Source organism: Salmo salar, chromosome ssa27 (genome assembly GCF_905237065.1).
Source record: "Salmo salar chromosome ssa27, Ssal_v3.1, whole genome shotgun sequence".
NCBI lineage: Eukaryota > Metazoa > Chordata > Actinopteri > Salmoniformes > Salmonidae > Salmo > Salmo salar.
This window is the reverse complement of record NC_059468.1, coordinates 6,203,942-6,218,807: the sequence shown is the minus strand read 5'-3', so window position 1 is coordinate 6,218,807 and position 14,866 is coordinate 6,203,942. Positions and strand designations below refer to the sequence as shown.

General features: G+C 43.8%; 3 protein-coding genes across 3 annotated transcripts in view; 2 read left to right on the top strand and 1 right to left on the bottom strand.

Annotated features, from left to right (window-relative positions):
- Nucleotides 1-3,473: 3,473 nt before the first annotated feature.
- LOC106588515 (zinc finger and BTB domain-containing protein 12) lies at nucleotides 3,474-8,868 on the top strand. The gene is given in 7 exon segments (XM_014177625.2): nucleotides 3,474-3,883; nucleotides 4,687-4,907; nucleotides 6,360-6,554; nucleotides 6,765-6,956; nucleotides 7,280-7,540; nucleotides 7,543-7,740; nucleotides 7,742-8,868. Coding segments are annotated over 6 exon segments (1,680 nt in total). The 5' UTR covers nucleotides 3,474-3,883; nucleotides 4,687-4,703; the 3' UTR covers nucleotides 8,372-8,868.
- Nucleotides 8,869-9,402: 534 nt separating this feature from the next.
- On the bottom strand, nucleotides 9,403-12,596 carry LOC106588516 (negative elongation factor E). The gene is made up of 11 exons (XM_014177627.2): nucleotides 12,507-12,596; nucleotides 12,013-12,098; nucleotides 11,691-11,763; nucleotides 11,453-11,598; nucleotides 11,141-11,218; nucleotides 10,903-10,940; nucleotides 10,543-10,826; nucleotides 10,256-10,400; nucleotides 10,025-10,079; nucleotides 9,841-9,943; nucleotides 9,403-9,737 (listed from the first exon to the last, which is right to left on the bottom strand). The coding sequence occupies exons 2-11, from the start codon at nucleotides 12,085-12,087 to the stop codon at nucleotides 9,664-9,666; spliced, it is 1,071 nt and encodes a 356-aa protein (XP_014033102.1). The 5' UTR covers nucleotides 12,088-12,098; nucleotides 12,507-12,596; the 3' UTR covers nucleotides 9,403-9,663.
- LOC106588514 (helicase SKI2W) overlaps nucleotides 12,589-14,866 on the top strand; it is a 44,267-nt gene continuing 41,989 nt past the window's right edge. The window contains exons 1-3 of the mRNA XM_014177624.2: nucleotides 12,589-12,834; nucleotides 13,192-13,313; nucleotides 14,272-14,393. Of these exons, the coding sequence (XP_014033099.2) occupies nucleotides 12,822-12,834; nucleotides 13,192-13,313; nucleotides 14,272-14,393 (257 nt within the window). The 5' untranslated portion in view covers nucleotides 12,589-12,821. The remainder of the gene's footprint in view (nucleotides 12,835-13,191; nucleotides 13,314-14,271; nucleotides 14,394-14,866) is intronic.

Below are 14,866 nucleotides of genomic sequence, written 5' to 3'. Positions count from 1 at the left end.
AGATTTTTCGATGTCTAGCTGTCTTCTGGACTGCTTTGAGTTCAGCGACAGACACACCTCAGAACTTGGCAGAGGAACTGTTGAGTGGCAAGTAGATGGAAAAGTGGTCTGTTGTGTTAGCGACAATGCAGCTAACATAACCAAAGCCATGAACATTTTTAAATGGACTCATCATCCATGTCTTGCCCACACAATCAACCTGATTGTAAGAGATGCTCTGAAGGTGATGAAGCCAACTGTGGACAAAGTGAAAGCAGCAGTAGAATCCTTCCACAGGAGCACAGTAGGTGCTGAAAAACTAGAGTCAACACAACGCAAGATGGGGATGCCTGAGCTGTGGCCTAACTAGACTGCACTACAAGGTGGAATTCAATAGTTTATATGTTGAAGCGGTTTCTTGAGTCAAAGGATGCTATCATCTCTACCCTGACCATTGTCAATGCACCCGTTGATGCTCTGACCCAAGAGGAATGGGAGGTGGTGGTGGAGGAGGAGTTGTGCAGAGTCCTGGTACCCTTTGAGCAGGTCACAGTGGATATCAGTGGAGAGAGGAACAGTAAGCAGTTATTACTACATCATTACTTAATCCAGTATTATATATGTACAGTTGAAGTCGGAAGTTTACAGACACCTTAGCCAAATACATTTAAACTCAGTTTCACAATTCCTGACATTTAATACTAGTAAAAATTCCCTGTCTTAGGTCAGTTAGGATCACCATTTTTATTTTAAGAATGTGAAATGTCAGAATAATAGTAGAGTGACTTATTTCAGCTTTTATTTCTTTCATCACATTCCCAGTGGGTCAGAAGATTACATTCACTCAATTAGTATTTGGTAGCAATGCCTTTAAATTGTTTAACTTGGGTCAAACGTTTTGGGTAGCCTTCCACAAGCTTCCCACAATAAGTTGGGTGAAATTTGGCCCATTTCTCCTGACAGAGCTAGTGTAATGGAGTCAGGTTTGTAGGCCTCCTTGCTCGCACACACTTTTTCAGATCTGCCCACAAATTTTCTAGAGGATTGACGTCAGGGCTTTGTGATGGCCACTCCAATACCTTGACTTTGTTGTCCTTAAGCCATTTTGCCATACCTTTGGAAGTATGCTTAGGGTCATTGTCCATTTGGAAGACCCATTTGCGACCAAGCTTTAATTTCCTGACTGATGTCTTGATGTTGCTTCAATATATCCACATAATTTTCCTTCCTCATGATGCCATCTATTTTGTGAAGTGCACCAGTCCCTCCTGCAGCAAAGCACCCCCACAACATGATGCTGCCAGCCCCCGTGCTTCCCAGTTGGGATGGTGTTCTTCGGCTTGCCCCTTTTTCCTCCAAACATAATGATGGTCATTATGGCCAAACTGTTCCATTTGTTTCATCAGACCAGAGGACATTTCTCCAAAAAGTACGATCTTTGTTCCCATGTGCAGTTGCAAACCGTAGTCTGACTTTTTTATGGCGGTTCTGGAGCAGTGGCTTCTTCCTTGCTGAGCGGCCTTTCAGGTTATGTCGATAAAAGACTTTACTGTGGATATAGATACTTCTGTACCTTTTTCCTCCAGCATCTTCAAGGTCCTTTGTTGTTCTGGGATTGATTTGTACTTTTCTCACCAAAGTACGTTCATCTCTAGGAGACAGAACGCGTCTCCTTCCTGAGTGGTATGACGGCTGCGTGGTCCCATGGTGTTTATACTTGCGCACTATTGTTTGTACAGATAAACGTCGTACCTTCAGGCGTTTGGAAATTGCTCCTAAGGATGAACCAGACTTGTGGAGGTCTACAATTGTTTTTCTGAGGTCTTGGCTGATTTCTTTTTATTTTCCCATAATGTCAAGCAAGCAAAGAGGCACTGAGTTTGAAGGTAGGCCTTGAAATGCATCCACAGGTACACCTCCAATTGACTCAAATGATGTCAATTAGCCTATCAGAAGCTTCTAAAGCCATGACATAATTTTCTGGAATTTTTCCAAGTTGTTTAAAGGCACAGTCAACTTAGTAAACTTCTGACCCACTGGAATTGTGATACAGTGAATTATAAGTAAAATAATCTGTCTGTAAACAATTGTTGGAAAAATTACTTGTGTCATGCAGAAAGTAGATGTCCTAACCAACTTGCCAAAACTATAGTTTGTTAACAAGAAATTTGTGGAGTGGTTGAAAAACGAGTTTTAATGACTCCAACCTAAGTGTATGTAAACTTCCGACTTCAACTGTATATGAGCAGTAGATGAGAATGTAGTATCAGTAGACAAAACATGAACCTGAACTAATAAGTTACTGTTCTCTCTTTTCAGCTATGTGACAGCCTCAAGAATTATGCTCCTGTGTAATGGTCTGCAGCGAGTCACAGCCAGCCGCCAGAGAGAAGCAAATGTAACCACAGGACATGTGACAGAGTTGATGGACACCCTATGTTCATCAATGGACAAAAAGTTCCATGAATGGAATATAATCACGTGCTATCAGAAACCGCTGCACTTGACCCCAGGTTTAAGAAGTTAGCCTTCAGTGATGCCAGAACGATTTATGAGGCTCTTCAAAGAATAACCTCAGCAGCAGGGAGGGACAGCCCCAGCAGTCAGCTGGCTCAGGCACCTGGGCAACAAGAAGAGGGATCAGATGGAGCAGAAGCACCAGCAGTAGTGCCACAAACTTCTGCTGGTTGGATGCTGTTTGACGAGAGCGCAACTGGGGTTGCAGCTCCGACGGAATCCCTCAGCAGATGCCATAATGGAGGTCCGATCCTATTTGGAGGAGCCCCTCCAAAGATCTGCAGATCCTCTGAGCTGGTGGAAGAACAAGAGAGAAGAAACCGCACAAGCCCCTCGAAAGTGAGGCAGCTTGCATTTCTGAATGCAAATCTCTCATAAAAGCAAAATATGGTCAGCATTGCTGTGTGCTGCTGGTTATAACATGGCAATAAAGAAGAGAGAGAAAAGAGGGACCAGTTTAATGTTTTAAGTGGAATGCTGCAGTTTTGCACATTGTTATTTATTTTTCTTTGATATGGTGCAATATTCTATTATGTTGTTCAGATTGTATTCGTTTTGAATTGTTACATTTATATGCACTTTGTTTATATACATTAAAAAAGTTATACTTTATGCACATGTGTAATAGCATCCTTCTTTTTACATTTATTTCAATTTGTGGGATGCTGCAGTTATGCAAATTATTTATTTTTCTTTGTGGTGCAATATTCTATTATGCTGTTCAGATTGTATTCGTTTTGAATGGTTAGAGTTATATTCACTTTGTTTATACATTTAAAAAGTTATACTTTAAATGCAAATGTTTAATATGATTATTTTTCATAACAAACCAATGCATTTGTACATGCATTGTGGTTAAGGTAGAGTATAATTTAATTTAATAATTTAATTAGAATTGTTTTAACCCCAATCATAGTCAAACTGTATGACTTGAAAAAATACAAAACATATTTTTTTCAGAGCCGTTTGGGAGCTGAAAGAGCCGAACGAGCTGGGTCGCTGAAAAGAGCCGGAATGCCTATCACTAGTTGTCACGGGAAGTGCTGGTCCACTCTCGTTGAAAAGAAAATGGCTAGCTGTATCGTAAAAATTCATGAAAACTAATATACGTTTTTTGGTCTTAATGTAATTTTAGGCGTAAGGTTAGCAGTGTGGTTAATGTTTGCTTTAAAATCAAAATTTAAGAAGATAAATTGTAGAAATAGGCGGGGTTTATGACTTTGTGGCTATGTAACTACTGACGCTCGTTTAAAACAAGCTAACAAAGTAAACATACCAACGTTAGCTAGCTGGCTTGCTAGCCAATATAGAATGAATGACCGGTTATTGAGTGCCTAGTTACTCCACAACATATAGTAAGGGGAAAAGATATCTACAGTAGTAGCAGGTAAGGAAACACTAAACTAACGTCGAGTTTACTGTGTTTTAGCAGGCAGGTCACAAACGACGCCTAGCTAGCTAACGGCCTGTGGCTAGTAGGGGGGCAATAAGCTAGCTAGCGAGGTACTCCTAGCTGGGTAACGTTAGCTATGACAGAGGTTGGATACACAATAACATTACCGTTTGCGAAATTTAGAACCTGCACAATTGACCTTAGCAAATGATGCTAGTGCTAACTAGCAAACGTTAGCTAGTAACGTTAACAGCAGCAGCAGTAGTATTACGTTAGCTTTATAGTCACATAAAACAATGATATATATAGTTAACTAGTAGCTAACGTTAGGTCGAAAAACAATGTATGATTATCTTCAACCTAGGCTTGTAAGCGCTTGATTTAATTTTTTGGCCATAGAGAACCATTTCATATAGCTGATTTCAGCTACTCGTTGTGACCTGCCTGACAAACCTTGAAAACAAAACGAGCGAACAATGACTTCACCTACTCTAACATCAATTAATAATCACAGGGAATATTGGGTGTCAAGCCGGGATATGGGAGCTGTTGTGCTTTTACTCTTTGACGTATAGTCAGACACCATCATGCCTCTTGTACAGCCATGGGGGTCTCTCGCTTGCTCTTGCTCTCTGGTCTGAATTTGGCCAGTATGACTGTAGCTGGAGAAATGTCCAGACCCCAGAAAGTGCCACGTTTCCCTTTGGTTGATCCAGATGCTAAATGTTCCCTTTTTAAAATATTTGTATTTTTATTATTGCAGAATTTCAAGAGTCCTCTTCATGTCTCTCCTATAGGCTCCACGGTAGCTAAGATGGAGGTGCTGTGTTTCCGGTTGCCGGGTCACGGTGACGACACCCTGAAGAGCATGAACTCCCTGAGGTCCAGGCAGCAGTTTTGTGACATCACTATAGTGGCCAGCGGCAGGCAGACGTTCCGGGGACACAAAGTGGTCCTTGCTGCCTGCTCCCCCTTCCTTAGGGACCAGTTCCTGCTCAACCCCTCCTCTGAACTGCAGGTGGGTGCCAGGGAAAGCCACTGTGTTACACACTATTTGGGTTATGTTTGATAAATGTTGTGTCAACTTCAGATGTACTAGCCCCTGACAGACACTTCTTGTCACATACCCTTTCAATGATCTGACTGTTTTAATAGGCATATCTTTGAGCCTGGGAAGTTCTCAAATGTTGCATCATGCCAGCTGTGGTTCCAGTCCTATGCCTCATTATGGTAGATTCTATCACAAGTCTTGCAGGATATGACACTAATGGCTTACACGATTGATCATAAGAAAAATACACTACATGACCAAAAGTATATGGACAACGGCTTGTTGGAACATCTTATTTCAAAATCATGGGAGTTGGTCCCCCCCCTTTGCTGCTCAAACAGCCTCCACTCTTTAGGGAGGCTTTCTACTAGATGTTGGAACATTTCTGCGGGGACTTGCTTCCATTCAGCCACAACAGCATTAGTGAGGTCGGGCACTGATGTTGGGCGATTAGGCCTGGCTCGCAGTTGGTGTTGAAGTCAGGGCTCTGTGTAGGCCAGTCAAGTTCTTCCACACTGATCTCGACAAACAAAATTGGACCTCTCATTGTCATGCTGAAACAGGAAAGGGCCTTCCTCAAACTGTTGCTGCAAAGTTGGAAGCATAGAATTGTCTAGAATGTCATTGTATGCTGTAGCGTTAAGATTTTCCTTCATTGGAACTAAGGGGCCTAACCCGAACCATGAAAAACAGTCCCAGACCATTATTCCTCCTCCACCAAACTTTACAGTTGGCACTGCATTCGTGCAGGTAGTTGTTCTGGCATCCGCCAAACCCAGATTCGCCCGTCGGACTGCCAGACGGTGAAGCGTGATTCATCACTCCAGAGAAAGCGTTTCCATTGCTCCAGAGTCCAATGGCAGTGAGCTTTACACCACGCCAGCCGATGCTTGGTGCTGCGCATAATGATCTTAGGCTTATGTGGAACTGCTCAGCCATGGACACCCATTTCATGAAGCTCCCAACGAAGTTATTGTGCAGACGTTGCTTCCAGAGGCAGTTTGGAACTCAGTAGTGAGTGTTTCAACCGAGAACAGACAATTTTTTACGCACTACGTGCTTCACCGCTTGGCAGTCCCATTCTGTGAGCTTGTATGGCCTACCACTTTGCGGCTGAGCTGTTGTAGCTCCTAGATGTTTCCACTTAACATAATTTCCAATAACAGCACTTCCAGTTGACCGCGGCAGCTCGAACAGGGCAGAAATTTGACGAATTCACTTGTTGGAAAGGTGACATCCTATGACGGTGCCATTTGGAAAGTCACTGCGCCCTTCAGTAAGGCCAGTCTACTGCCAATGTCTATGGAGATTGCATTTGAAGGGGTGTCCACATACTTTTTTGTATATATAGTGTATCTGAGACGTAACAGCAAAATATCTGTTTGGTGTGTTTTTTCCCCCCCCTATTTTGCCCTCTAGGTGTCAGTCCTTCACAGCTCCTCGGTGGTATGTGAGCTGCTCCAGTCCTGTTACACCGGTGTGCTGCAGTTCAGCCCCAAGGAGATAGTGAATTACCTGACGGCCGCTAGCTACCTGCAGATGGAGCATGTTGTGGAGAAGTGCCGGGGAGCCCTGGGCAAGTACATGCAGCCAAAGAACCCCAGCTCACCAAAGGTTAGTTACTTATTTTGGTTAGTGTATAGTCAAAGGCACCCTATTGAAATAATTGTTTGAAATCACAACGTAAAATGTTATTATACCGTGCTTCAATTGTTGAAGGCAAATAATTACTGAACTTATTTATCAAAGGCTGGATTGTTTTTACCTGTGAAGATGTTGAACTGACTCGTCTTCATTCTTTTTCTCTCCACCGCTCATTTTCAGATCAAGTCAGAAGAGAGCCAATCGATGCCAGTGACAGTCAGTGGCAGCCACTCCCTTATGTCAACCTCTGCTGATCATTCCTCACTGCAGCCTCACAGCCCTGTACAGTCTCAGGCTGATGACCATACAGACTCAAACACTAAGACAGATGTACAACACGATGATGACCCTAACACAATGGATGAGATCAAAGTAAGGCAATTCAGGAACAACACTTACCACTGCATCCATCTGTACATTTTTTGTTGAGTATTTGAATGCTTTTTTTGTTGTAAAAATATAGTTTACCAAGTTATATGAGAGTAATTTCCAAATACTTATTTCAAAAACATTTAACCAAGGTATTTACAAATAGTATGCAGTGCATTTGAGGATTTTCAACTACTTGTCTTTTCAAATAAAATATATATCTGAATAAATACTTTGATCAAATGTATGTGAAAGTAGTTGAGATTTTAAATAGTATTTGAACCCAGGTCTGGTAGCACACTCAAATCAGTCTCATGTTGTTCCAGGTGAGAGTAACAGAGGAGGGCAGGGAGGATTATGACATGTTCCGGATCTGCATCGAGGATGAGCAGGAGCCGGAAGAGAGGCGAGAGGCAGAGGAAGGCGGAGAGGAAGCCACAGAGGGGCATCAGGGGTGCCAGTACCAAGATACGGACAGTGTCATAGTGGGAGGGGGCAGGGGTGATGATATGGCCCCAGCTGAAATGGCCATCCGCAACAGCGGCTTCGAGAGGGAGGGGCTCCAAGGGTGGAGGCGTAGACTCACGACTCACCCAAAGTGGGCCGGGGGAGGGGGAGGGGCTTCAAGAGGAAGCGTGGCTCGTACCGCGAGAGGGAGAGGAGGCCTCTGGGTATGCAATACCAGGAGGCATGGCGTCTACCCACCGGGGCGGAGATGATGCAGGGCTTCGGCCTGGACTTCAGCCAGGAAGCCATGAGGTCAGCGTTCCTCTCGGGGGGGCGATCTCCCACGGCTAGACTACGGGATGGGGGAGGTTCAGGGAGAGGAGCTGGTGCCCCGGGACGGGAATGGTCAGGCTCACTACAACCTGGACGACCCCAGCGGTGATGGAGGTGAAGGTAACATGGGGATGGCGGCTGTGCCAACAGGTGGTGACGGGGCGGGGGATGAGTCTGTGGCCGTGGTGGGCTCCACCTCCAGCACAGCGGGGCCGGTGGCATGCGAGCAATGCGGCCTGACCTTCCCCTCGGCCCACTCCCTGGCCGTCCACACGCGCGCCACCCACTTGCTGTACGTGTGCCCCTGCTGCGGCAAACACTTCAACCACTCCAGCAACCTCAACCGTCACATGACCGTGCACCGCGGTGCCAAGGTCCACCGCTGCCCCCTCTGCGACAAGACATTCACGCAGAAGTCCACGCTGTGCGATCACATGAACCTACACAGCGGTGAGCGGCCTCACTGCTGCGCCTACTGCCACTCGCGCTTTGCCCACAAGCCGGCGCTGCGGCGCCACCTCAAGGAGCAGCATGGGAAGACGACCGCTCAGAACAGCCTGGAGGCACAGGCCGAGATGGAGCGAGTGGCAGGGCCAGGGGAAGGAGAGGGAGACACTCAGGACAGATTTGACTTTTGAAAAGGACACTGGAACAGGGAGGGGGGAGGAGATGCTCCCTTACCCCTCCTCTCAGCCAAAATGTACACTCATTGACTAAGCGTTGCAGTTGGAGGTACAGGGGGTTTATTCAAGCAAGCGGCTGTGTGCTTACCTTCTGCTCTAATTGCCAAAAGAGTGGTTTGGAGTGTGCCTTTGAGTTTGTGGGTTGGAAACGAGGTTGTGTGTGCTGGAGGGACCTACTAAGATCTTGAAAGGGAAAACCCCTACTTTTAGACCTGGGGTGCACAACTCCGGTCCTCCTCACGGGCTGAAGTGTATGCTGGTTTGAAGCTCTGGCCAGTCAATGACATGGCTTGATTATTTCTCTTAATTATTTAATTGAAGGGGGGGAAACGATGACCTACTGTACAGCACCGTGGCTCTGGAGGACTGGAGTTGTGCACACCTCAGTTTTAGACCTTATTGTCTCATTTGTAACTCACTGGCTGACCAATAAAATATTTTACATTTGTGTATTTGAAGGTGAGGTTCTTGTTAAACGTTGGATGTTGGTATGTACCAGCTGATTTGTAATGTGTAATAGTTACAAACATTTATTTGTAACAATGTGTACTTAAGTGTAAGACAGTATATTTAAAGAGGTACCCAAAATAAAGTAGGCTGCCATTCCATAATCATGCTCATCACAAAAGGACAAATAGTAAGAGACCTACACTTTGTGCAATGCGCGTTTACTCAGGACTCGAGACACTATTCTGTAAATGTGCACAAAATGGCATGTGACTTGGTGTGCTCAGCTGACATGTTAATATACAGTGCATTGGGAAAGTGTTCAGAACCCTTCACTTTGTCCACATTTTGTTACAGCTTTATACATCTCTGCACTGTATCGTGCTAAACCAAAGGAAACAGACAAATCGATGCATGTGAGAGGTAAGTGGATGTCATGGCCTACAGCTATGAGACAATAGTGTATGTTATTACATTGATACAGTGCCAAATCTAATTCGATCCTTTGATTCAAAGCAAGACCGCATCAGACAACCAGATGGACAAATGTATTGACGTGATTTATTGAGCTCCACAAAACAATGAAACCCCTGGTTGCAAGATCAAACCACAATCTCTGTTCACATGGTCATTGCCATTACACATCCTGGCCATGAATGAAATGTAGCATCTACTCAGAACTGACACATGGTGCCGTATCGCGCTAACAGGCAATCAACAACACAAAATGCAATATAGAAAATGCATACAAAGCTAATTCGTTGATTCTTACAGATCTCCAATGTGGCACGCCTCTTAGCTCATAGGAAATCCTCACTGTACACAACCTGGTTTCTCTTGTCTCTGTAGGAACCTTTGGCACTGTTCTGCACAGCTGTGAGGGGAAAGAGAGAAAGTATACATGAATCCAGAGTTGACACTTCCTGTCATACACTGCTTGTTAGTCCGATCTGTGTTTGACTAGAACTGATATTTACCCAGAGTGGCCCAAACAGATTTGCCGGTGGCTGCCTCCAGCATGGGCTGCTTCCTGGCAATGCTGACTTTGATGGGGACGTCTCCCACCGTGCTTCCATTCAACTGGGAGAAGAAAGGTGTATAGATGATTGGTTTTACACTATAATGCCTTAAGTTGGGACAGGGAGCTAGAGCTATACTGACCTCTGCTACAGCTTGGTCTGCAGACTCCATCTTCTCAAAGGTGATGAATGCACAGCTAGAAAGAGAAAGACAAGGCTGTGTTCATTATGCACCAAACAGAACAAAACAGTGAGGGACTTACTGGACGAGTTTTAGTTTAACTGCAAAACAATTTAAAACACTGAACATTTTCAGTTTTGGATGCTCTCCCAATCACACACCCACAAGGACATAAAAGTAATGTAGCCGTACTTGCGTGGGGAATCCATGGACAGGTCAATGATGGTGCCGTGTTGGGAGAAGGCTGAACGCAGGTTGTCCTCCACAAGGCCAGTTCCATACACGTACACTGTGTTCCCCTTCCTCACCCCCCTCCGCTCCGGGTACGAGTCTGATCCTGAGAGGGGGAAAGAGAGAAGGGAGAAGAAAAACTGTTCCATTATTCCATCCTTGAATTTGTATTTTGAGCTAAACATCCTTTTAAGAATGCCAATGATAAGACACATGAAAAGACAGAAGTCCAGTAAACGAACACTCACGTCTGAACGGTCCGTCTCGCTCCCGTGACTCTCTGTCTCCTCCCCTTTCCCGGTCTCCGTCCTGGCTCCTGTCTCTCTCGCGGTCACGCGGCTCTCTGTCCCTGCCCCGGTCGCCGCTGCCCCGGTCTCTCTCTCTGTCCCGGTCTCTCTCTCTGTCGCGCTCCCTTTCTCTGTCCATCTCTCGGTCTCCTCGGTCTCTCTCTCGCTCCATGTCTCTGCTGGTGGAAAGGCCGCCACTTCCCTCCTCCTCGTCACGAGCCGCCCGGTCACCTGGAGTGACGAAGCTGTTAGAGATCGAGATGTTAAACCGCCTTATACAGAGAACCAGCGTCTATTATTCATCAGAGCTTTTAGGCTTACCTCTCGTACAAAGATTTTCTGTGGGCTCTTTTGCCAGCCTGGAGTAGAAATTAAAATTTAAAAGCAACAGCATCAGTTGTATATTTCCCCCCAAAAAAATATCCAAGTCACTGGTTCTGTGGCCACAATACAGGCAGACAGCATTGGTAAAATACTGTAAATGCATGCCATTTTGTAGGTAGAGTTCATCAATTCATTGGCTGATTTTACATGGGATGTCATATAATTCTAATTTTACCTCAGAAAGTTCCTCATCAGTGGACATGCTCCTTTGGAATGGTTGGAAAGCCACAGGGCCTGGGACTTTCTCTGGATCCTGGTAAACAGAAAGAGAAAATATAACAAATCATTACTAAACCATAAATTGATACGTTTGAGTTCCATCACAGACTAGTTTGTGTCAGATTCAAAAGGCATTTGCAACTCTGTCAGCTTTAAACATGATTATTATTATTATTATTATTATTATGTATATAAATTGTTGTATCAATAATTTATTCTATGATCAAGTCACATTACACATCCTTGCATATTGCATTTTGTATCTCACCTTGAGCTTGATCTCTAGCGTTCTAGAGCGCTTGAAGCCAGAGTTCTTGTTCTCTGACTTGATGGCGCTGATGGCTCCAGACTTGATAAGCATCTTTGCCTGCTCTGTAGCTGTCGCTGTATCTAGCACCGGCTGGTCTGACAAAGCTAGGAGGGAGAGAGTAGATGCAACATAATCAACTGTGACAAAGTATCTGCTTAGTAATACAGTTTAAAAAAGTGAAGACAAAGCCACATACTTCGCTTCAATCCACTCTGATTGGTCTGGCTGGTTGAACTCTGCTGCTTCTTCAAAGCCAGCAGTGCCTTTTTCTAGAGGTGTGAGGATAGAGGGAGAGAAAGAGACAATAAGAGGTGTAAACACTAAGGCCAATCGGAGTTTGGTATTTCAACATTATGAGTGTGATGATGATGACTGACCGGTGAATTTAAAAAAGACCTAGGACTACTCCTGATCACATCTGCAAATGTGGGGGCAGTGACACATCTCATTGTCAGAAGCAGGATATGGATACATAGATTTCTCTCTAGTCAAGTGAGGAGATTCTTAAAGTTTTTCACCTTTTTCTTGAGTTTGGCATATTTCTTCTGCAGAGACTCCTCTTCCTCTGTCAAAGAGCTTGGGAACACCACCATGTCGAACCCAGCTGGAAAGTATTGTGAAAAAGGAATGGACAACCAGAATAGTGGACATATTTGCACAACACAATGAATACCAATATACAAGTGTGGTTGAATTCAACTCTCTAATGCAATTGCATAAACTCAAAAACTACTATTTACACTTTGTTCACGACCAAATAGATTTCTGTTTCTACATTCTGCATGCATCTGACAACATTTTAAAACCTTACGTTAGCTTGTTAGCTGGTTGGTTGGCTAGCTACCAATTAACATTAGCTGCTACTACTAGCCATCTACATTGTGTTACACAGGGCAGTGGAAAGTATATAATTGCTTATCAACAATATGGCAATGCAGCTTTCAGACTACAACAATAAACAAAATATACTACATTGACACTATTGTATTTAGAAATGTCATTATTTTGTTACCTCTGTCACGTTACTATAGCTAGTTGTAATCACACCCATTCACGAACACAAAAACACAGGCGCATGAAAATGACGTCAACAGTTGTTAGTGCGCATGAATAAGAAAAATCACTATTCAACTTGCTAAAATTTATGGAATAAGTAAATTATAAGGAATGCATGGCCTACACTTGACAACATTTAGTAAGAGAATGTATTAATATTGAGATATATATCGTATTACATATGGCAATTTGACCTACTTCCGCCTACCAATCTTTGCCATTTCCGAATAGACAGTGAACTGCTGCACCAACTTTCATCTGCGGTGGAGAAATGGAAATAATAGGTGAAGGAGATTTAGATAATATCAGATAATATGTACAGATAATGAATTAGGCATACGGTTATGGCCATTGCTGTAAGCTTTGCTTTAAAGTAACTTGCTAGCAATACAGTTTACTGGCGAATATAACAACTTGGGTTAGCCTAGCTAACGTTAGCTAGCCAGCTCAGCTCTCATTCAAGTTGCAGAAATGTAACGTTAGTCCCTCTCAACATGCGGAACGTGTTATGAGCAGAATCTTATCAGCTAAAGCAGTAAATGATGACATTGCAATATATGTTTATATGATTCAATATCTACAATGGAGGACAGTCCATAGAAACTAGGCTATTCATCTCAATCCCATGTCTCTCTCCATAGATCTTCCCCCTGTAGGCCCCACAGATCTCCCGCTATCCCTGCTGGAGATGGGTTGCTCTGGCAGGTTTGAGCTCATCACACATCCACAGCCCAATAACCAGACCCTGTATCCACAAAGCACGGTCAGTATGACTCACATCAAATTATATTTGTCACATGTGCAGAATACAACATGTGTAGTCCTTACAGTGAAATGCTTACTTACAAGCCCTTAACCAACAATGCAGTTTTAAGAAAATACAAAAAAGTAAGAGATAAGAATAACAAATAATTAAAGAGCAGCAGTAAATAACAATAGCGGTGCTATATATAGGGGGTACCGGTACAGAGTCAATGTGTGGGGGTAATATGTGCATGTAGGTAGAGTTATTAAAGTGACTGCATAAATAATAACAGAGTAGCAGCAGTGTAGAAAAGGGGGGGATGCAAATAGTATGACTAGCCATTTGATTAGATGCTCAGGAGTCTTATGGCTTGGAGTTAGAAGCTGTTTAGAAGCCTCTTGGACCTAGACTTGACACTCCGGTACCGCTTTCCGTGTGGTAGCAGAGAGAACAGTCTCTGATTAGGGTGGCTGGAGTCTTTAACAATTTTAGGGCCTTCCTCTGACACCGCCTGGTATAGAGGTCCTGGATGGCAGGAAGCTTGGCCACAGTGATGTACTGGGCCGTACGCACTACCCTCTGTAGTGCCTTGCGGTCGGCGGCCGAGCAGTTGCCATACCAGGCAGGGATGCAACCAGTCAGGATGCTCTCGATGGTGCAGTTGTCTCAGTCTGTGGTTGGATTCTTATCTGAAAACTCTCCCCGCCATTTCTACAGATATGAAATGACTGCTTAAAGTATGCACGCAATATATTGCATATCTCCATCTACCTCTACTTGTCTAAGTTACCTACAGTAGGTGTCACCTACCTATCCTAGGTCCTTAAGAACCGCAAAGGCCCGCCATCAAGTTTAAAGGAAAGGAGCAAACTTCAGTTTGGAAAGCATCCTGTGTTTACATAGGATCTACATCTCCTATCTAATCTCTCCAGCCTATTATCTCCCTTATGTGTTTCAATCATTCATTTATCTACAGCTCCCCCATGGACTCCCTCCCACCAGTGTGGGCCTGGAGACAGAGGTAGAGAAGCGCTTCCTACGCGACCCTGCCTGGCTTCCCATACACGATACCGACGCTGCCTTCCACATGTTTCTGAAGTGAGTCTGCTTACAGTGCCTTCAAGTATTCATACCCAAGGGCTTAATCCACATTTTGTTGTGTTACAGTCTGAATTCAAAATGGATGACGTTTCTTTTTTTAATATATTTTTTCCATGTACACACAATACTCCATAATGACGAAATGAAAACATGTTTAATTTTTTTGAAAGAAATATATTGAAAATTAAATACAGAAATATTGAACATACATATTCACACCCCGGAGTCAATACACGTTAGAATCACCTTTGGCAGTGATTACAGCTGTGAGTCTTTCTGGTTAAGTCTCTAAATACTTTACACACCTGGATTGTACAATATCTGCACATTATTCTGTTTAAAATTCTTCAAGCTCTGTCAAGTTGGTTGTTGATCATTGCTAGACAGCCATTTTCAAGTTTTGACATAGATTTTAAAGTAGATTCAAGTCAAAACTGTAACTAGGCCACTTAGGAACATTCAATGTAATC